This window comes from Dipodomys merriami, unplaced genomic scaffold (assembly GCF_024711535.1).
Source record: "Dipodomys merriami isolate MVZ:Mamm:240054 unplaced genomic scaffold, mDipMer1.0.p SCAF_3, whole genome shotgun sequence".
Taxonomy (NCBI): domain Eukaryota; kingdom Metazoa; phylum Chordata; class Mammalia; order Rodentia; family Heteromyidae; genus Dipodomys; species Dipodomys merriami.
This window is the reverse complement of record NW_027204492.1, coordinates 38,435,976-38,457,039: the sequence shown is the minus strand read 5'-3', so window position 1 is coordinate 38,457,039 and position 21,064 is coordinate 38,435,976. Positions and strand designations below refer to the sequence as shown.

General features: G+C 47.5%; 1 protein-coding gene across 6 annotated transcripts in view; it reads left to right on the top strand.

The window, feature by feature from the left end:
* The window catches only part of Frmpd3 (FERM and PDZ domain containing 3), a 144,827-nt gene extending 129,870 nt beyond the window's left edge, over nucleotides 1-14,957 (top strand). For all 6 annotated transcript variants that reach the window (XM_070039960.1, XM_070039963.1, XM_070039965.1 and 3 more), the window contains 2 exons: nucleotides 8,509-9,330; nucleotides 11,013-14,957. In XM_070039960.1, coding sequence (XP_069896061.1) covers nucleotides 8,509-9,330; nucleotides 11,013-14,032 — 3,842 coding nt within the window. In that variant the 3' untranslated portion in view covers nucleotides 14,033-14,957. The remainder of the gene's footprint in view (nucleotides 1-8,508; nucleotides 9,331-11,012) is intronic.
* The last annotated feature ends 6,107 nt before the right edge of the window (nucleotides 14,958-21,064 follow it).

Here is a 21,064-nt window from a genome sequence, read left to right as displayed (position 1 = left end):
ATAATTCTAGCTACTCAGGAGGCTGAGATCTGAGGATTGCAGTTTGAAGCCAGCCTGGCAGGAAAGTCCATGTGACTCATCTCCAATTAACTTCCAGAAAACCAGAAGGGGAGCTGTGGTTCAAGTGCTAGAGCGCTAGCTTTGACCAAAACAGCTTCAGGACAGCACCTAGGCCCTGAGCTCAAGCCCCAGAATAGGCACACAAAAAAGAAAGTAAGTTTGTGTCACACCATCAGCACCCTAACAAAGGGGCTCCAAGTGTGTCCCTGCAGCTTTACCTAGCACCTTCCATGTGACTTGATTCCCTGTTGCTTTTCCAAAGGCAGATCTGACTCATTGCACTCTTTTGGTGCTGATCATGGTTTTAGGATCTTCTTCCTGATTCCTGAGAACCCATATGTGTGTGCAGAGGGCCATAGGCTCAGACTATCCCTAGCCTGGAATCTCTGTGTCCATGCAGGAGCCAAATGGACCACTGTATTATGTCTGCAGTTTGTAGTGCTTCTTTCTTAGCACAGAAAATTTGCTCAGAAGCAGAAGCAATAGAAAGCTTCTATTTCTCCTTTCTCTTCTGGCCAGAAAGACATGACCTTTAGCTTGGCATCACCTCCTCCATGAGAACTGATTAGGGGCTTGGTTTCTTGGCCTACTGAAGTGCTAGGTGCTAGGTTGACAGTACCCACAAAATGCTCTTGCTAGGTGGTGTGGAGGTGAGCTTCCAGCATGTGTTGCTGAGCTCAACAAAGCACCAGGGTGCTATGCGCATCCTATTTTGCAGACTCCACTGAGAAGGCCTCAGCTGGGGATATACTGCTGTGGTGGTCAGCTCCTGGTCTGGTAGACCTTTAGAACACTGTCCAAAGCTGAAGTCATTTTCCTCTATCAGCCTTCTCTTTCATCTCACCACAGAAGCATCAGTGCCAGAAGCTGTTGCCTAGCAAAGGCTTATAGTGAATAGGCATCCTGCCAGTCTCACTGGCCTTGTCCCTCAGGGGCCACAGCTACAGCTCATGTAGAGCTTGGTCTTTCAGGACAAAAAGGAAAAGGTCAGTCTGGGTCTATATTTTTGTGCCACAGCAGATCTTAGAATCCAACCATCCCAACTCAGTGCACAGTCTTCTGGGCCTAAAGAATGCTGTTAAACCACCAACTGGGAAGTGGCAGGGAAGGTATTCCCTCTTCTCAGTAGCTGCACTCAACAGATATTTCTCTACTACCCAAGCATTGGGGAGGGTAAGACAGCTGAGAATAATGCATTGTCTACAGTCCCAGCCCTCTTACAGCTTACAGCATAGTGGGGGGGGGGGAAATGTATGGGACCATTTCCATAACTAAAAATCTGCCTTTATGCTAGGGAATGCAGCAGCCACCACAGACTACTAGCATGTGTGTTTAAAGGTCCAGGATATAATGAATCAGCAAGAAATTTACCAGCATCTAAATTTTTATATATATATATATATATATTTATTTATTTATTTATTTATTTATTTATTTATTTATTTATTTATTTATTTATTTATTTATTTATTTATATCCTGGGGGAGTCCAGGAAAATTATGCTTTGGGGATCTCAGTTGGGGCCTTATTTGGAGGAGAGCTATTCTACAACTACCATGATTAGAGACAGTGTGGTTTGGTAAAATGACTATTCTAATTAACTCTTTGTGCCTTGCCAGTTTTCCTATAGGTAAAACCCAGCAACATTCAGAGTGCCAAAGTTAGGCTGAACACAATACACTTTTTTGAATGGCTCAGAAAGAATAGGGGGCTGTATATGGTCATTTAAGGAATGAATGTTAAATGATAGAATGCAGGAGGGCCACATCATACTGTTGCACTGATGTGTGTGAGTGTGTGTGTGTGTGTGTGTGTGTGTGTGTGTGTGTGTGTACATGAACTGCATATATTTTGAGGCAAATCTAACTGGCTCACTGACTTGTTTTTTGCAGGTGTTTTGAAGTCAGTCTTGTGAATGGCTGAGTATAGACTGGTAAACTAGCACACCCCCGCCCCCTCCTTGGGGAAATCTGATGAGCAATTTACACAGGTTTGCAGTCTGAGAGACACACTGTCCCAGACATCAGCCACCTGCACCTGGCTTCCATGGCATCTCTAGCTTTCTGCCTGGAGGAGAGTTGGGTTTCTCCAGGCACACTTTTCTCAGATCTGGAAGTCACTGTGCCAGTGACAGGCTAGCATGACCTGACCTTTATTGTCTTAGTGCTGTCTTGCAAGGAGAAAAGCCACCTTAAGGACTCCAGCCTTTGTCTGAGATCTACTTGGTAGATCTACCTTAGGAGCGACCTCTGATTGCAGCTCATTGCTAGACCAGTTCCTGTGATTGCATAGCTGTCTCTTAGGAGGATAGCTCCTGAGGAATCCCCAGACCCTTCTGATGATGCCTGGGGGTAGAGAAATACCAGGAAATTACAGCTCATACTCCCAACTCAGCACTTCCATGGAGCACTTCTTCCCTGACTTTTAGAGGCCTGAATTGAGTCACTGAATCCTTTTGCTTAGTTGATCCAGAGTTCTATAGACACAGCCAGTAAGGCCTGAAGCATATGGACTCACTATAGTTACTTTGAGTAACATGGGCCAACGTGGTCTGTGGAAAGCTGCTATGAACTTGGGTCTGAAGGCAGAGAGGCTTGGATTCTAGTTCTGACTCTTGGTTCATAGGAGCAAGTTCTATAAAGTGAGTATCAAGCTCTATATGTGTAAAAGAATATTAACACTACTACCTCATAAGGAATTTCACAGGATTGTGTGTGGTAAGCCACATTAAATTCTTTTTATGATGTAAAGCACTTTTTTTCTTTTTTAAAATAAGGATTAAAGTCAGGTGCTGGTGGCTACTCAGGAGACTGAGATATGAAGATCATGGTTCAGAGTCAATCCAGGCAGGAAAGTCCATGAGATTCTTATCTCCAATTAACCACTCAAAAACCAGAAGTGGAACTGTGGCTCAAAGTAGTAAAGTGTTAGCCTTGAACAAAAGATCAGCGATGGTGTCCAGGCCCTGAGTTCAATCCCCACGACTGACAAAAAGTAATAATTATGACGATGATTAAAAGCTCAAGCTGGCTGTGGTAGTACATGCCTATGAACCCAGAACAGCAGAGGCTGAAGCACGAAGATAAAAGTTGGAAGTCAGTAAAACCTATCTGTTTTCATGTGTCCAATGCTATGTTGGATTTGTTTGTTTTTTTAGGCAAACTTTTTATTTAATTTTCTGTAGTTGTTTGACATACACTTAAATGGTCTTACTGGTGAAGAGGACAGGAGAGGCTCTTACAGACTCCTAAGATAATGTCAAAAAGACAATATATGTCCAGTATTATCCATTGGAGTTTTTTGGGGGGTGGGGAGTTACTGGGTGAATAGCACTCTGCAAACATAGGTATCTGATCTCAGGTTGTTCATACTGAGTACATTGAAATTTCAGTTGGAAGACACCCTGAAATCCTCAGAGGAGTATATCCCAACCACCCTCTAGAAGCTAGCTTATCTATATAGGCAGGATGATTCATCTCTGAATGGAGACCAATGTACATGTAGGTCGTTAGATGTTTGTGAAAGATTCTAGAATTGCTTGCCTCATGGCAAGTGATCTTTAGCAACACTATAAGTTGGAAAATTACACCACCAGGACAAGTCTTACACACTAATCTTTGCTTATTTAAAGCAATTAATAATAACAAAATTAAACATGTTTAACTTCTTTCCTCAAAAGAACATAAAAATCATGACAGAGCTTTTCTAACATATAGATTTATTTGGCTATTATTTCCAAGCCATACGATTTGTTCATTTAAAATATATATATAGTTCAATGGTTAGTTTTGTTGTTGATTGCCATTCCTGGGGCTTGAACTCAGGGCCTGGGCACTGTCCCTGGACTTTTATGCCCAAGGCTAGCACTCTACCACCTTGAGCCACAGCTCTACTTCCACTGTTTTTGTAGTTTATTGGAGAAAAGAGTCTATGGACTTTTCTGCCAAGGTTGGCTTTGAATTATGATCCTCAGATCTCAGCCTCCTGAGTAGCTACAATTATAGGCATGAGCCACCATCACCCAGCTCAATGTTTTTAATATATGTATTTAGTATATCCACAAGGTATGCATCTATCACCATTCATAAAGAAAACAATATGCATTAGCAATTATTTCCCATGTCCTCCCAGTTGCCACTCACCCCTAGCAGCCATTGTTCTAATTTTTGTTTCCATAGCTTTGCCTATTCTGAATGTTTTCTTTAAATAGATGAACTCATCTAGTATATATTACTTTGTGGCTTGCTTTTTTTACTTAGACTGTTTTCAACAGTCATTTAGATTGTAAGATATGTCAGTACCTCATTATGTGTGTGTGTGTGTGTACATGTACGTACTAGGCTTGAACTCCGGCTCTCTCTCAAAGTCAGCACTCTACCACGTGAGCCATAGTTCCACTTCTTGCCTTTTTGGTGGTTAATTAGAGATGAAAATCTCACAGATTTTCCTGCCTGGGCTAACTTTGAATCACAATGATCCTCAGATCTCAGTTTCTTTTTTCTTTCTTTTTGGTCAGACATGGAGTCTGAACTCAGATTGGGCGCTGTCCCTCAGCTCTTCAGCTCAAGGCTAGTACTCTACCACTTGAGCCACAGTACCACTTTCAACTTTTTCTGCTTATGTGGTGCTGAAGAATCGAACCCAGGGCCTCATGCATGCAAGGCAAGCAGTCGACCACTGAGCCACCTTCCCAGCCCTGTTTCTTTATATATATTATATTTGTAAAGATACTGTGCAGAGGGGTTACAGTTACATGAGTAAGGTAATGAGTACATTTCCTATTGAGTATTATTACCCCCTCCTTTGTTTTTCCCCTACCTGCCCCCTTTCTCGAAAACAAGCTCTTCCCCCTCCCCCCCCCCCCCCCCCCCCGCCCAAGTTGTAAAGTCAGTTTCTTGAGTAGCTAGGATTACAGGCATGTGGCATCAGTATCCAGCCTCTTTCTTTGGTTTTCATTTTTTTCTTAAGATGGGGTCTAGGTAAACTCTGTACTGGCTGTTCTCAAACTTGAGATCCTCCTATCTTCACCTCTTGAGTTGCTGGGGTTACTGGCATGCATCATGTTTGGCAACCATTAATTTTGATCCTTTGGTAACATGGTGTATTACATTAATTTACCTTTGATGTTAACTGACTGCATCACTGCAACAATTTCTCCCTTTGTAATGCTATGTAATTCTTTTAATGTATTGTTGGGTCTTCTTCTGTCCCACGAAAGACAGACCGGGTCTGAGGAAAGGTAAGTGCGGCAGCTCGCCTGTTCCCCAGCCTCCCTCAGCTCCCCAGCCTCCCTCAGCTTGGGAGACAATTGGACGCAGCGGGGAGTCAAGTCAAGCAGGAAGAAACTCGTTTATTAACACAGAGCAGCCCTTTTTAAAGCAAAAAAAGGAACGGTGGCATGGCAGGGGAGGAAGAGTAACCAATCACTGTCAAGGTCACACCCTATCATGCACCTAAGCTTCCATGGGCTGGTTACTCACTGAACCTAAGGCAAATTGGGCTCTGCCCACTCAACTCCCTCTCAGCGCCATCTTTGCTGCCCCTGTGCTCTACAATGTATGGCAGAACTTCATTTGCTACTAGTTGTTAACTAACTTTGTGTCTCTATTCATGAGATATTCTACTCTCAAGATATTGTTCTATAGCTTTCTTTTGATATTCTCTGTCAGGGCTTGGTATCAAGGTTAATGCTGGCCACATAGAATAAGCTCAAGAGTATTTTTTCCTCTTGTGGGTTTTGTTTCCGTTTCTTTCTGTTTTTAAAAGAGCTTGTTTTCGAGAAAGGGGGGCAGGTTTAAATTGCTACTCAGTTTCTTTCCCAAATATTGGTCTACAATATTCCATTTCTTTCAGTGTTGGGGATTAAATCCAGGGCCCACTGTATGATAAGCATACATTCTACTAATGAGCTATACCTCTAGCCCTGGATGTGTGTGTGTGTGTGTGTGTGTGTGTGTGTGTGTGTGTGTGTGTGTGTGTGTGTGTGTGTGTATGCCTTAATTTCTACCTGCCTATGCTTTTATTATTCTTTTATTTATTTATTTATTTTGGTTGTGGGGCTTGAACTCTGGGCCTGGGCACTGTCCCTCAGCTCTTCAGCTCAAGGTTAGCACTCTACTACTTGAGCCACAGCGCTACTTCCAGCTTTTTCTGTTTATGTGGTGCTGAGGAATTGCACCCAGGGCCTCATGCATGCAAGGCAAGTACTCTACCACTAAGCCACCTTCCCAGCTATTATTGTCTTTAATTCTACTGTGCTTAGGAAATATACTTTGTGTCATTTTATTCATTTTGAATCTGTTGAGACTTATTTGATGTTTAAATATACTGTCTGTCCTGGGCAATGTACACTTAGAATATATATTCTGCTAGCATATATTCTGCTAGGCACATAGGATGTTTTATGGAGTTCTGTTACATCTAGTGGTAATAGTTCAGATCCTCTGTTTCTTTACTGATTTGCTCTTGTTTTATGCATTACAAAAGTGAAGTATTAAATGTTCCAACTACTGTTGAATTGCATATTTGTCCCTTCAATTCAATTCCATCTGTTTTTGTTTGCTGTGTTTATGAGCTCTGTTATTACATGCTAGTTCTGAGTGCTGAATTTTGTGAAAGGCAACACTGATAGAGACAGTCTGTAGCTCAGAATGACCTTAAACTTGAGGTCATCCTGCCTCAGTCTCTCAAATGCTGGGATTGCAAGCATTTGTCACTGAAATTTGAAAGGCAATTTGAAGTCTTCTTTTCCAACACTTTTATCACTATAATGGGCTACAGGTTAAAGGTTAAAACATAAGTTTTGCTGGGCAGTGGTGGCTTAAGCCTATCATCCTAGCTACACAGGACTCTGAGATCTAAGGATCAAGGGTCAAAGCCAACCCAAGCAGGAAAATCTATGAGGCTCTTATTTCCATTTAACCACCAAGAAGCTGGAAGTGGAGCTGTGCCTCAAGTGGTGGAACACTAGCCTTGAGCAAAAAGGCTCAAGAATAGCACACAAGCTCTGAGTTCAAGCCCCAGAATTGGCATGAAAAACAAACATAAATTATTTTTGGTCGGTTGTGGGGCTTGAATTCTGGGCTGGGCACTGTCCCTCAGCTCTTCAGCTCCAGGCTAGCACTCTACCACTTGAACCACAGTGCTACTTCTGGTTTTCTGGTCATTAATTGGAGATAAGAGTCTCATGGACTTTCCTGCCCAGGCTGGCTTTGAACCACAATCCTCAGCTCTCAGCCTCCTGAGTAGCTAGGATTACAGGCGTGAGCTATCACCACCTGGCACAAACATGAATTTTGAAGTCTCTCTTATCTGTATGCAAATCCAGATCACCACTTATGATACTTGTGACATTAGGTAAATCTCAGAACCATCTGAGCCAGTTTCTTCCTCTGCAAAAAATGGGGGTAGTGATAATACCTTCCTCATAGGATGGAAAGGAATCAATTGTAATAAATTTAGCCTACTTTAGTGCTGGCTTGTTATCTGTGTGCTAATAACAGAGCAGGTTCGCATTGTCACAGGTTACATGGAAAGGGGTCCCAAAACAGAGTGAGAGAGAAACCACTCACAGATAAAACATCTTCTCTGGGTAGTTCTCAGATATACTACGTACCATCAAGAACTGTTGATCCCAATGATTTTGCCACATGTCTTTGGACCAGGCAGGGGCTGTACTGCTTGAGTATAGAAAAGTAATAAACTTTGAAGAATCTTTTTTTTTTTTTGCTTATGTGGTGCTGAGGAATCGAACCCAGGGCCTCATGCATGCAAGGCAAGCACTCTACCACTGAGCCACCTTCCCAGCCCAACTTTGAAGAATCTTAAGTACAGACAATATCCCAACCCCTGCCATCCAACATATCCTGCAATACCTCCTTTACACTTTACTGACCAGATGCCCAGAAATCTGTTCTTTTAGAGTTCCTCTCAAATTGGCCCTCTATGGAATGCAAACTGTTAACACTTTCTCCATACAGCACTAGTAACTTGTTAGGTTTATTTCCTTGAGTAAGAAAAGATCCAAGTAACAGGAGAGCTACTGAGTTGGCAGTTGGATTGGCCCTCAGAAGGGTTGAGGACAGGCATGGAATCTTTCTCAAGGAAACTTAAAACAAACCCAGTCTCCTTAAGTATGTTTACAGCTGACTCCTCAGATCAGACATATCCAATAAGAGTCCAGCAATGCCCACACAGCAAGGCGTTCAATACCATCCCCACATCACCTGCCATTTCAGAGGTGGTAGGACTGTCACAGCTCTGGCCATTCGATTCTATACTACTTTCAGGGTCAGCTAAGACATGGTCTATCAACTCCCCTCCCTGTAATCTCTAACAGTTAGGCCACCCCACTGTGCTGCATACATACAGACCAGCCTTGCCAGGTGAGCTCAGCTTGCCCCCATTTCCAACAGCAGGCTCATTTGTTGATTCTTTCTCTGCATTTAGATTACATGCACAGCGCCCACCGCCCTGTCACTGGGGGCCACCTGGGGAAAAAGGAGAGTAGTTATGTGGGCAGCGTGGTCACCAGCCCCAGGAAGTCGAGCCGCTGCACGCCCCCGCCTGCCGACTCTGAGCTTGTCAGCTTCTGCTACCTCCACATGCGGGAACAAAGGAAGGAGCAGGAAAACCGGACAGATGTCAATGAGAACTTAATCTTCTTTGAAGAGACCAGGCCCCGGACCAAGTCTGACCCCACATCCAAAAGTTCTGGCCAAGGTTATGAGGTAGTACCTGATGACTTTGATGCAGCCAGCCTAGACCATGAGCCTTGTGCCAGCAGGGCCCGGTCATATACCTTGGACAATTCCCTTGGGGCTGAAGCCCTGAATTTCTACTGTGACTCGTGCAAAGCCAAACTCCAGGAACAGCTGGGCCCTCGCAAAAGTGGGAGGCCAGGCACCACTCCTGACAATATGGTAGACTTGATGTCCCTCCCACCACCAGGGAGTGAGGAGGAAGAAGAAGAAGAAGATGAGACAACTTCTCTGTTGCCTGCCATTGCTGCCCCACCCCCTGGTTTCCGAGACAACAGCTCTGATGAGGATGATCCCAAGCGCAGGGCTGTCCAGAGTCAGGAGCAAGGACGTCACCTGCATGGGCTCCTGTATGATGAGATACCAGTGACCCTGATTGACAGTGTACAGACCCGGACTGTCCGAGATCATGCCCAGGAGCTCGATGATGCCCTGGTGTCCACCCTTCAGGCTCTGGAAGCCCTAGCTGCATCAGAGGATGGACCGCACCCCCCACCCCCACAGACTGCAGGTAACAGCCCGTTCCTCCTCCTTCTTGCCTCCTTTTCTTTCCCTGGCCTAGGAATGGCCAGCAGGTAAACATTGCTTTTCCCAAGCTGATATTAAAGTGACCATGTTATGTCTGGGGCAGTGCATAGGCCAGAAGTAGTACAGATTAAGCTCTGGAAACTCTGGTGTGTGGCAGTGATATAGTTCAACGGTAGCTAAAGCCCCAGCTCTTGCCATTTCATCTCTGTAGAGACATCTTGCAGCTACATCTCAAGGATTGGCGCTATGACAGCTACAGAGTCAGGGCAGAATAGAGAAGCAGAGAAAATTTGTGACAACTGTAGAAGACAGGCAAAAAATATCGGCATACACATGATTAGAAAAACAAAAGGAGGAGCTGGGAAGTTGGCTCAGTGGTAGAGTGCTTGCCTTGCATGCCTGAGGCCCTGGGTTCGATTCCTTAGCACAACATAAGCAAAAAGAAAAAAGCCGGAAGTGGTGCTGTGGCTCAAATGGTAGAGCGCTAGCCTTGAGCTGAAGAGCTGAGGGACAATGCCCAGGCCCAAAGTTCAGGCCCCATGACCGGACCCCCCCAAAAAAGAAAGAAAAACAAAAGGAGCAACTCCACCTAGTGAGATGGCATCAGAAAAGCCAAGAGCCATCTGCTCAGGACTGAAGTCTTTATCCTGCCCAAGAACATAGGCTCTGAGTCAGGTGCAGTGGAGTTCTGGCTTCTTCATTCTGCAAATGTGACCCATGGCCAGACACTTACTGTCTCTGAGCTTCACTGTTGTCATCTTAATGGTGTCAATTAGTTGTGAGGATTAAATGAGCTCACTGAAGCAGAACAGGTAAGTGCTGCTTCACACAGAGGAAGGACTCAAGAAGTAGCTACTGCAGGAATTATTAGTAAAGAACCATACACTATGACTAACATTCTCTATAAGATTTGTGTCCAACCATCTTCTAGACAAACATGTCAGACAGATAGCCATAGTCACATGTGTACCTCCATACACATCTACCTTCAAAAAGGAGGCAAATATCACAGCAACAGAAAAGGAATAGGAATAAAGAATGGAAGAGAGTATGTGAAACAGACAGGTGTGAACACAGAAGAGGAAGGAGTTAAAAGGAACCTGCTTTTCTATGTGTGAGGACACCTTTGGAACTGGGAAGCCCCTGTGTGTTTGTCTGGGGACTGGCATTTCTCTTTGTTCAAGGTTTGAAGCTCACAACACTATGTGCTTCCAGGATCCAGGTCCAGGTGGCTGCCAGAGAGAGTACAGGCTCAGCTAAATGGCCTCAGCTGCAAGAACTATGCGGAGGCCTGGCCAGATGAGGAGGGATAAAAAGAGACCACTCTTTGCCAGCCCTCTTCAAGACAATTAACAAATTTCCTAGCTGTTAAATCTAAAAATAGTGTTGATTAGCATGTGCCTTTGCATGTCAATTTGCCACCAAATGGCCCAGATCTTCTCTGCCTCTTTTGTTATCCTTTTGGATTTCTGCCTTTCATACCTCCTTTCACATCTCATTCCTCTTTGTCCCCTTCCCCTTTGCTCCTCCCACCCTGGACCCTGCAGTCCTCCCAGGCTTCAATGGTTTTCCCCGACTTGAAATACTTCTGGCTAACCTTGGGGTCCATGAACTTCTACATCTGGTTGGATGTAAGTATAACCAGTCCCATCCATGTTCCTCCAGGTCTGATTGTGCTGGCCACAATCACTCCTGAATCCTCGCTGGACTCGGGCCATGAAACCAACTCTTCAGAGCTCACGGACATGTCAGAGATGATGTCGGCCATGAAGCAGCACCAGAATACCACCTACTTCCTGGCTCAGCACCTCAATAAGGACAGCCTCCTTGCCCGCAAGGACCTGCCCTTCCGGATCCAGAGTTGTGCAGCCCAGGCCGTTCTCACGGCCCCTTATTCTCTTGGGCGCCCGGATCCCAACCCATCCCTCCAGCCAGCTGTCACAGGCCAGAGTCCTGGTCCTCCAGGTGCTCGGAGAAAGCTGCCCCCATCCGAGGCTCAGGCACAGGGAGAGCGAACATACTCCCTGGCAGTGCACCCGGCACTGTCTCCACAGCTGAATGAGCAGAAGAATCTGAGCCTTCTGCCCCCAGTTCCTGAGGACAAAGGGCCTGGCCATAGCAGGGCAGGCATGGAGATGTCATTGAGGGCAGCCACACCAACCCTCGGTGAAGAGCAGGTCACAGAGCTGAGGGACAACCTGCCCAAGGAGGTCAGGTTGAGCCCTAAGCTTATCCTGGACCCAAAAGGCAGTGTGACCCCAGCTATCATCTCAGCTGCCCTTCAGCAGGTAGTGCACAGTAAGAGTCTAGGCACACCCAGCCGGGCTTTGGGGAATCCCCCTAGCAGGGGTGAGAGAAGAGTGGAGGCCAGTGTGGGGAGGCCAGAAGCTAACATAGTGGGCAGCAGTGCCAATAAGAATCCGAAGATTAAAGTGAGCCCTGGCGCTCCAGAGCCCTCACGGAATTCATCTGCCAGCCCCCGAACACCCATGGGCAGCCGGGCTGATAACCTCCACCTCTTTCCACAAGAGGACAGACTTTCTATTCAAAGTTTCCCTCCCAAGAGCTATGTATCACGAGCGAGTCGGGAATCAATGGGCAAACAAGCTTCAGGGGAGATGGCAGGCAAGAGCGGGCAAGAGGGGGCAAAGCCTCCCCTACACAAGCAGAGCACCAGTTCCAGCCAGGGGGAGAAGGGGCAACTGGAGAGCACCTCCAAAAGCAATAAGCTTGAGGAGACCAGCCTGGTTCCCCGAACTGGCTACCCTATGGCTCTGCAGAGCCCTAGCTGCCAGTCCCGAAGCCACAGCCCAAGCTGCCAGCCCCGTGCTCACAGTCCAAGTAGTCAGTCCCGAGGTCAGAGCCCCAGCTGCCAACCTCGAGGCCAGAGTCCACTGAGGCCACAGGCCGCCAGCCGGCAGGTGAGCACCATGCCTTCCAGAAAGCTTGAAAGCACCCTGGACGGAGCCTACTCGGCCTCTGAAGGCCCCACAAAGCCCAAGTCATCCCGAGGTCCTTTCCGACTTCGCAATTTATTCTCAGCTACCTTCCCCACACGCCAAAAGAAGGAGACAGATGAGCGCCAGGCCCAGCTGCAGAAGGTAAAGCAGTACGAGCTGGAATTCCTCGAGGAACTTTTAAAGCCACCAAGCCAGGGGGAGCTGCCGAGCACCGAGTACCTGCAGCCTCCAGCACCTGGCCGCTGCAGCTGCCAGCTTCGTAGCAGCCCCGTGCAACAAGGACCTGGCATGTCCCGCGAACAGAGGCGGAGCTGTGACTGTAAGCGTATCTGTCGAGGAGGCCGGCCCCAGGCCGCCCAGACACCGGTACCTGGCATCCGTGGGAGGGAGAGGGACAGAGTCCCCCCTACCCAGAGGCAGCCAGAGGCTGGCCCAGGCTTGAGCCTCAGCAGCCCTATCAACGTCCGGCGCATCAGATCCACCAGCCTGGAATCGCGAGAGTGCCGATCAGATCCTGAGAGTGGTGTTTCGTGCCTGACCACGTGTGCCTCAGGGGGTGAATGTCTGGGAGCTCCCAACTACCGGAAACTGATGCGCCGCTACAGTGTCAGTGAGCTGGACCAAGGTGAGAGTGCCTCACTGACCTCGGATGTCTACCCGCACCCACCCCTGGGCATGCTGCCCAGGGAAGCCAAGGAGGTAGAGGCAGGCCTCCCTCTCCCCTTGGGTCCCAAAAGCAAGTCTGTGGAATCACCGACCCTGGGAGACCCCTCTTACGTCCAGGTAGCCCCTGAGACCAAAGGTCCCAGACAGATGGCTGTGTTCTCACTGCCAGAGGAGGTATACCGGAAGCCTGCTGACCTGGATGAAGACAGTGAGAGTGGCAAGTGCTGCTCCATACGCTACTGCTTCTATTACCGCAAGTGCGACATGGCCGATGATGCCAGTGATGGCAAGGACGAGCTCTCCTACTCCATCCCCATGAAGATTCTGCCTGGCATGAAGTTGGATGAACAGGTAGTACCTGTGGTGAGCAGAACCCTGCAGGTGCTGGATGCCGCTACCTGCAGCAGCAGCAGCCCCGAGGCTTCCCGTACCCAGGAGATTGACCTTCGGGTGTCCACCTTTGAAGGGAGCCTGGCCAAGATCAATGCCCTGAGAGCCCATGCCTATGGGCTCCCTGATGGCTTCCTGGCTGCCCGACTGGACACCAATGAGCTGCTGACAGTATTACGACAGTGTGTGGCCAGCCCAGAGGCCCGTGCTCCCAAGCCCTATGTCTCCCAGATTTCTGAGTACAAGCTTGAGCTAGCTCTCAAATTCAAGGAGCTCCGAGCTTCTTGCCGCCGTGTGGCCAACGTGGACAAGAGCCCTACTCACATGCTGGCGGCCATCACAGGCAGTTTCCAGGTGCTGAGCAGCCTCATTGAGACCTTTGTGCGGCTGGTGTTCATCGTGCGCTCTGAGGCCCAGCGCCAAGAGCTGCTGGCCAAGGTAGAAGAGGTAGTAAGGAATTACACCTTCCTCCTACGTGCCGCTGAGGAGTCCACAGCCCGGAACCTCAGCCAGCAGCAGCAGCAGCAGCAACAACAACAACAACAGCAGCAGCAACAGCAGCACGCAGCAGCAGCCACAGAGGCTGCCACGGGGCAGCCACCAGGCTCCCCAACTTCGGCGACTGTTATGAGCACATTCACCCGCTCCTTAAAAACCCTTATTAAGTAGGGCATTGGCTTAGGCCTGCCCCTCCCCACCCACGGCACCAGGTTTGAGCTTTGTGGTCCTTGCATCTTGTGGTGAGTGTGTGTGTGTGTGTGTGTGTGTGTGTGTGTGTGTGTGTGTGTGTGTGTGTTTGTGTGTGTGTGTCTGCTGGGCCAGTCAGGGTCCAAGAGCCCATCAGTCTCCAGGGAGTGAAAACTCCCTGTGACTGAGGCTCTCTCTTAAGGGCTGCAGGCCTAGCCGCTGCCGCCCTGGGGTCATCCCCTCCCCCCTGTTGCCTGGCCTCTGGGTGTCACTGTGAGGGCAGAGGCCCCTCGCTTTCCAGAGCTGTATTTTCTCTCTTCTCTTCTCCGGAGCTGAGAGGTGACATCAAGCTCACTTTCTGCTCTGAAGTGGGCACCAGAGAGCTGGGGTCTTGAGCTCCTCCTGGCATCTGCTCCCCTACAGGGAGCAGCAGCAGTAGCAGTCGGCCCAAGCGCCGAGCCAAGAAGAGAGGGTGCTCCGTCCAGATGCACCTGCCCATCCTGGGCTCACACTCACCTGGCAGGAGCCACTGCAGAGGCCCATGCACAGGTAGGATGTGCACAGAGAACAGCCAGGCCTGGCTGTTTGTGGCTGGCCCAACAGGCTGGCAGCATCGGGAGCCTTCCGCCCCAGGTATAGTAGCTCCACACCAGCCATCCCCAAAGTGCCCTGCCCCTTACTGATGGGCAAGGCCGCTCAGTCCACTAGGGAGCAGGCCTCTGGGATCACCCCCTTGTGTTAGGGAAGATACCTGATGAAAATGTCTGCCCTGGTGACACCCAGAGCAGATCTTGGAGCCTGCCTGGCCCAGCTCTGCTCTGCCCTGCGTGCAGGCTGTGGCCAGAGGCATGCAGTTCCACTCTCAACATCTCTACCAGACAGACTTGTGCTTAGGAGTTTGACTTAGCTATGGATTGGGGTGGGGGGTGGGGGGAGGGGGGCAGGGGTGGGGTGGGTGTTGATGACTATATCTTAAACTTCTGGAAGCTAGCGTGATATGTTAATCCTGAGTATATGCTTTTGGCTGTGTATTGACCCTGTGGATTTGTCTCTCTAAGAAAAGAAGCTGAGCGCCTTACCCGGTGCATTCCTGCACCTCTCTCTCCCTCTCCGGAGCCATCTGGAAGGGAATTCACACTGTTTAGCATCCTCCTTGACACACATCTGTTGCCGCCGCTGCTGCCACCACCACCACTGCTGCCATCGCCACTGCCACCACCGCTGCCACCCCACCCCACCCCCACCCTCCTGGGAGTGAAGACACGGAGTCCCTACCAAGGTCCCACCGTAGGGAACAAAGAAAGCCAATGTTTCTTCTGTATAGATTGCTTCTTGTCCACCTCTCCATATCTCCCTGTGGCCCACCCCACCTCCCATACCCTTTGTCTGCCTCTCTTTCATCACTCTATGAGAGGCCCATGTGAAATCTCTTGTTCTTATGTGAGTTTTATAAAGATGTACACTGTGCTGAGCCCCTGCCCAATCTTGGTAGCCCCTACTGCAATAACCTTACCCCTGCCCCCCGAGTGGCAAGGTCTCCTGGCAAGGAGGAGGCGTGTCCCTTCTCTAGAAGCAGTGCCCACCCTTCCTTGCCTCTCCTCCCCCAGGACCAAGTTGTTTAATGGGCCAGAGATGCAGCCAATGGGGAACCCTTTCCCCTACAGCCACTGCCAGCCCCAGTGCTGACGTGGTCTTCCTCTTCCCCCAACTTCTTGATCCTACAACCTTTGCCACTCAGTCTCTGCCTGTGTCATTCCAGCGCCATCATTCACCTCTCCCTCAGCCTCATGGAGAGGGAACATTTTCTAATGTCTGTACATAGTATATATACTACATAAAATATATAAATTATATATATACACTAATTTATGTCTTGTTTTTCAAACAAGAATGATTAAATCTATTCATGTTATTATCCCAACAAGTTTTTGCGGTGCCTCTCTGTGAGTGTCATTGTGTCCTTAATGGGTGCCAGCCTTTTTGAGTACTCCTCCTGCTCCTCTGTCCCAGGGAACCTGGGCACTGCTGGATGATGAGAACTGAGGACTCTGCTCTTCCCATACCCCTACCAGCTTGCAGCAAGGGGAGGGGGGGATCCTCTTTACTTCTCATAGAAGCTTACTAGTTGTTATACATTGAAGTATTGTTTACCTCTTTCTGTTGACTGTGGGTCCTCTGGCTCACCAGGCCACCATAGCTGAGACCTCAGAGCCAAAGGATGGGGATCGGACAAAAGCACATATACTCCTAGCCCACTGCTCCAGATGGTTAGAAATTAGGAAACAAGGTTTTAGGCCAGCCCTTGGATTGGGATTGGGAGATGAAACATCTGCTCACCTGAAGTTTAAACTAATGAATCTCCAGCATCAGTCTCTGGTAATTTTTGGCAGGAAGAGGGATGTTGATAGAAGTATTGAGACCCTAAGCATGGATAGCCTCCCTGGCTTGTCAGTGGTGTCCTGCTGAAAATTATTTTTGCTCTTCATTCCTTCTGGTTGTCTTAGGTCTCCTACTTGCCTGTGGTTTACCTTTGTACAAAATAGAGAATGCTGCTGTGCCATCATTGGCTCATACCGATAATTATAGCTACACAGGAGGCTGAGTTTTGAGGATTGATATTCAAAGCCATCATAAGCAGAAAAGTCTGTGAAAGTCTTTTTTTATTTTTACAATTATATTTTTATTATGATTCAGTAGTTGTACAAAAGAGTTAACAATCAACAAAACAGCTTATGAATACTATGCATTTTTCTAAATATCACCCCTTTCATCATTCTCCCCTATCTTTCCCAACCCAACTCTTCCCCTCAATTTTCTTAATTTTGAAGGCTATTCATTGAATATTATGACTACTTTCTCCCAACCTTCTTTTCTTCATTCATTACCCTTGACACTCTACCTTTCAAGTACCAGTTTCCTGGTATTCATTTGTTTGACTGTAAGTTTATTTTTCTTTTTTAAATTTATTTTTAATTTATTTTTATTTTTTTATTTTTTGTGAACATACTGTACAGAGGGGTTACAATTACATGGGCAAGATAATAATGAGTACATTTCTTATCAAGCATTCAGCCTCCTCCTTTGTTTACCCTTCATGTGAAAGTCTTATCTCCAATTAACCACCCAAAAGCCAGAAGTGGAGCTATGGCTCAAGTAGTACAGTGCCAAACTTGAGCAAAAAAGCTATGGGACAGTACCCAGGTTCTGAGTTCAAGCCCCCAAAATTAGAAATTGCACTCATGACCTAACTTGTGATATGGTAATCCTTCTGTACAGCACTTTAATAATAACAACAAAATCACATTTCAAAAAAAATTAGAGGAAGTTTCTCCCTCCATAGTGCTCCCTCAGTGATGACTTAGAAAAAGCCCTTTCTCAGGGGTTAGAGGAAAAGAGAATGATCAAGAGTAAAGAATATCAAAATATATTACGTCCTTTTATTAAAAAAAAAAAAAGAAGAAAGAAAGAAAGAAAAAGTATTCCCTCTGGATAATGACAACCCTGAGGGCATGTGGCTTGGTAATTTCAGTTCATTCCAGCCCCACTTGCCCATTGGCTGGGTCCACAATTATGTATAATGGCCCTGATGAGTCACTTCCTTCCAAAGACTGACTTTGGTTATGTCTGCAAAGGTCCTTGCAAAAGAGGTTTGCAAGCCAAGCACTGGGAAAGGAGGAGCCATAGGCAGCTGGCAGCCTGAGCTGCTCTGCAGGTTCCTCAATGCACTCCCATGGGAGGAGGAAAGTGCAGGTGACAGCCTGGGACTGATGGCAGGGCTCTTCTGGGGGGCTGCAGGTCAGACCTGCCCACAACACCAAGCCTGGGATTCTGTAGAAGTTAATGCCAGTATAGAGTGGAGCCTGCTGACACTCAAGGTGACCCAATGAACAGTCTAAAACTCAAGCGCCCTGTGGCCCTGTAGCAACAGCACTGGAAGCCTGTGTATACCAACAGCACTGGTAGCCTGTGAAAATCTGAAAGCATGTATATTTGGATCTGTATCCTGAGCATCCACCCAAACAGTACATGGCATATAGTAGGTCTTCAAATAAATGTTAAATGAATAAGTGTTAAATGAGAAGACTGTCATGAACAAGCTGTTACCATGAGTAAAGTGCTTTTCTCTTATCAAAGGAGGAGTTGGGGCTGGGAATGTGACTTAGTGGTAGAGTGCTTGCCTAGCATGCATGAAACCCTCGGTTCAATTCCCCAGTACCACATAAACAGAAAAAGCTGGAAGTGGCTCTGTAGCTAACGTGGTAAAGTGCTAGCCTTGAGCAAAAGAAGCTCAGGGACAGTACCCAGGCCCCGAGTTCAATCTCCAGTACTGGCAAAAAAAAAAAGGGGGAGGGGGGAAGTTGAGTCCATCTCCAGTGTCACACCAACTCTAGTGGGTCTCATCAACTACATCCCAAAAACTTTGAAAACTCTCCTGAGATGTCTGCTTCTCTCCTATACTGTGACCCAGGGCCAATCTTTGCAGTAGCTGGCAGCAGGGGGCAGGGATGAGGGAGGCAGTATATTTCTACCACCTTCACAACACCTCTGGCCAGGCCTGGAGCCTGGAGCTGATGCTTTCCAACCACCCCATATAAGTCCCCAAGAGCCTGACTCCTGCCTTTCTGACTTCAGCCAATTACAGAAAATGGGCTCAGACTGTTGGCATGGGTCCACAGTGCCCATGGGGCTGGCACAGGCACATTTTTTTTCAAGCTGTTGTCAAGGCACTGGGATAATAGGCAATTTCATCAGCAATGAATTGAAAGGAACTGCCTCAGCCAGAATTTTTGCTGCCAACAGGGGCAGGGGAGGATCAATTGCCAGCACTGGAAAGAGGCATACATTTATGTCTTAGGAATCAAATTTCACCAAGCAACCAATAGGATGGAAGTAATGACCGCATCCCATTCCTCAGCCCACAGTCTGCAGGCAAGAGTGAGTGTATGTTTAGAGTAAGGAGGAAAGCCTCCATGGAGTGCAAGCAAGTGACCTCTGAGGGTTCAGTTCTGGGCTTGCAAGTCCAGGACAGTCTCTTGGGTCTCTTGGGTCCAATCCCTGCCCGAGCCTGCTGCTTGACGCAGTCAGGTGGGAATAAGGAATAAGGAATAAGGAATGCCACCTTCTCTCAAGGACAGGGTGCTTTATTCAAATCAGTGTTGCCAGCAAATCCCTCCCACATGTGCCCACAGACCCATACACTAAATCCCTGGGTGACATCCATGCCCCAGCACCAATGCATCCATGGTGATCCTGACATTTTCAGCTGCAGATGACAAACCTGTCACTCAAGAATACAGAATGCTCTTTCCTCGCTGTACTCATGCCTCATTCTTACTTGCAAAGCTTTGGTTGAAAGGAACACATTCCTGTACTGTGTAGGGATCCTTCCACAACAAAGAAGGTAGGGTCCAAGGAAGAGCAGATAGTACAAGGTTTCTGTGGTAGAGTACTTGCCTAGCATATATGAGGCCCTGGGTTCAATCCCTTCCTCAGGGGAAAAAAAAAGAGTTGGACATGGTAGCACACCCTGTAATCCCAAAACTCAGGAGGCTGAGGGCACCCTCGGCTATATAATAAGACCTTCCATAATAAGACTTTAAACCAAAAAGAAGAGAGGAAGAAGGAGATGGAGGAGGTGGAGGGGAGAGAGAAGGGGAAGGAGGAAATAGTGTAGGAAAATTTTTATTCCTGTGCTTCAATACTCCTGCGCTTCAATACTTGAGACAACTTCCCATGATCCTAAGTATTTTACATACTTTCCATACATGATCTCATTTAATCTACATAATAATCCTTTGAGAGAGTTACCAACTCCATTTCTCAGAGGACACTGAAGCCCAGAGAAGTTAAGCTACTACCCCCAGGTTACACAGCTGGTAAAGGCAGTTTTCATACCCAGCCCCTGTTTTCAAATGCTACCTTATTCTGCCCAACCACACCTTTCCAGCACCTCTGCTAGAATCAGAGGGGTGCATGCAGCCACACTGGTCAGAACAGCAACAAATGTAGTTGTTGCTGGAGGTCCAGACAGTCTTTGGATAACAATGAAGCATGAAATGCAGAATACTTTGAAACTTTCCTCCCCCTATACACTTTCCTGTCTTCACCTGTCTTCCCTGTACCATGTGCCCCTCACAGAACCAGGAATGACATAGTTTACATGCATGGTAATTTATAGGTAGAGTATATCAAAATACACATGTGAGTTGCTAGGTGGCTCACTGCCACCTTTTATCTGCCACTGTTGTAGCACCCGTTTGTTCTTTCCAATCTGGTGTCTTGGTCTCCCAGGGCATTTGATACTGTACTGGTACACACAAAGAGTCATAGTCATAGTCTGGTACCAGTGGCTCACACCTGTAATCCTAACTACTCAGGGGTCTGAGGTCTGAAGATCACAGTTTGAATCCAGCCCAAGCAGTAAAGTCCATAAGACTCTATCTCCAATTAACAGCAAAAATCCTGAAGTGGATATGTGGCTCAAGTGCTGGAGTGCTAGCCTTGATAGAGAAAGCTAAGGGGACAGTGCTCATGCCCTGAATACAATCCCCAGTACTGTCACAAAAACAAAAATCACAAATACAGGGTGGCCGATATTTCTGACACATAATTTTTATCAAATATTTTTGAGAAAAAATATTATTCAGATGACATATTAAGTATTTTTTTCTTTTGTTGGTTGTGGGGCCTGAACTCTGGGACTGGGCACTGTCCCTCAGCTCTTCAGATCAAGGCTAACACTCTACCACTTGAGCCACAGTGCCACTTCAGGTTTTCTGGTGGTTAACTGGATGTAAGAGTCTCATGGCCTGGCTCTGATGGCTCATGCCTGTAATCCTAGCTATTCAGGAGGCTGAGATCTGAGGATTGCACTTCAAAGCCAGCCCAGGCAGGATGGTCCATGAGACCCTTATCTCCAATTAATCGCCAGAAAACCAGAAGTGGCTCTGTGGCTCAAGTGGTAGAATGCTAGCCTTGAGCTGAAGACCTTGAAGACAGTGCCCAGGCCCAGAG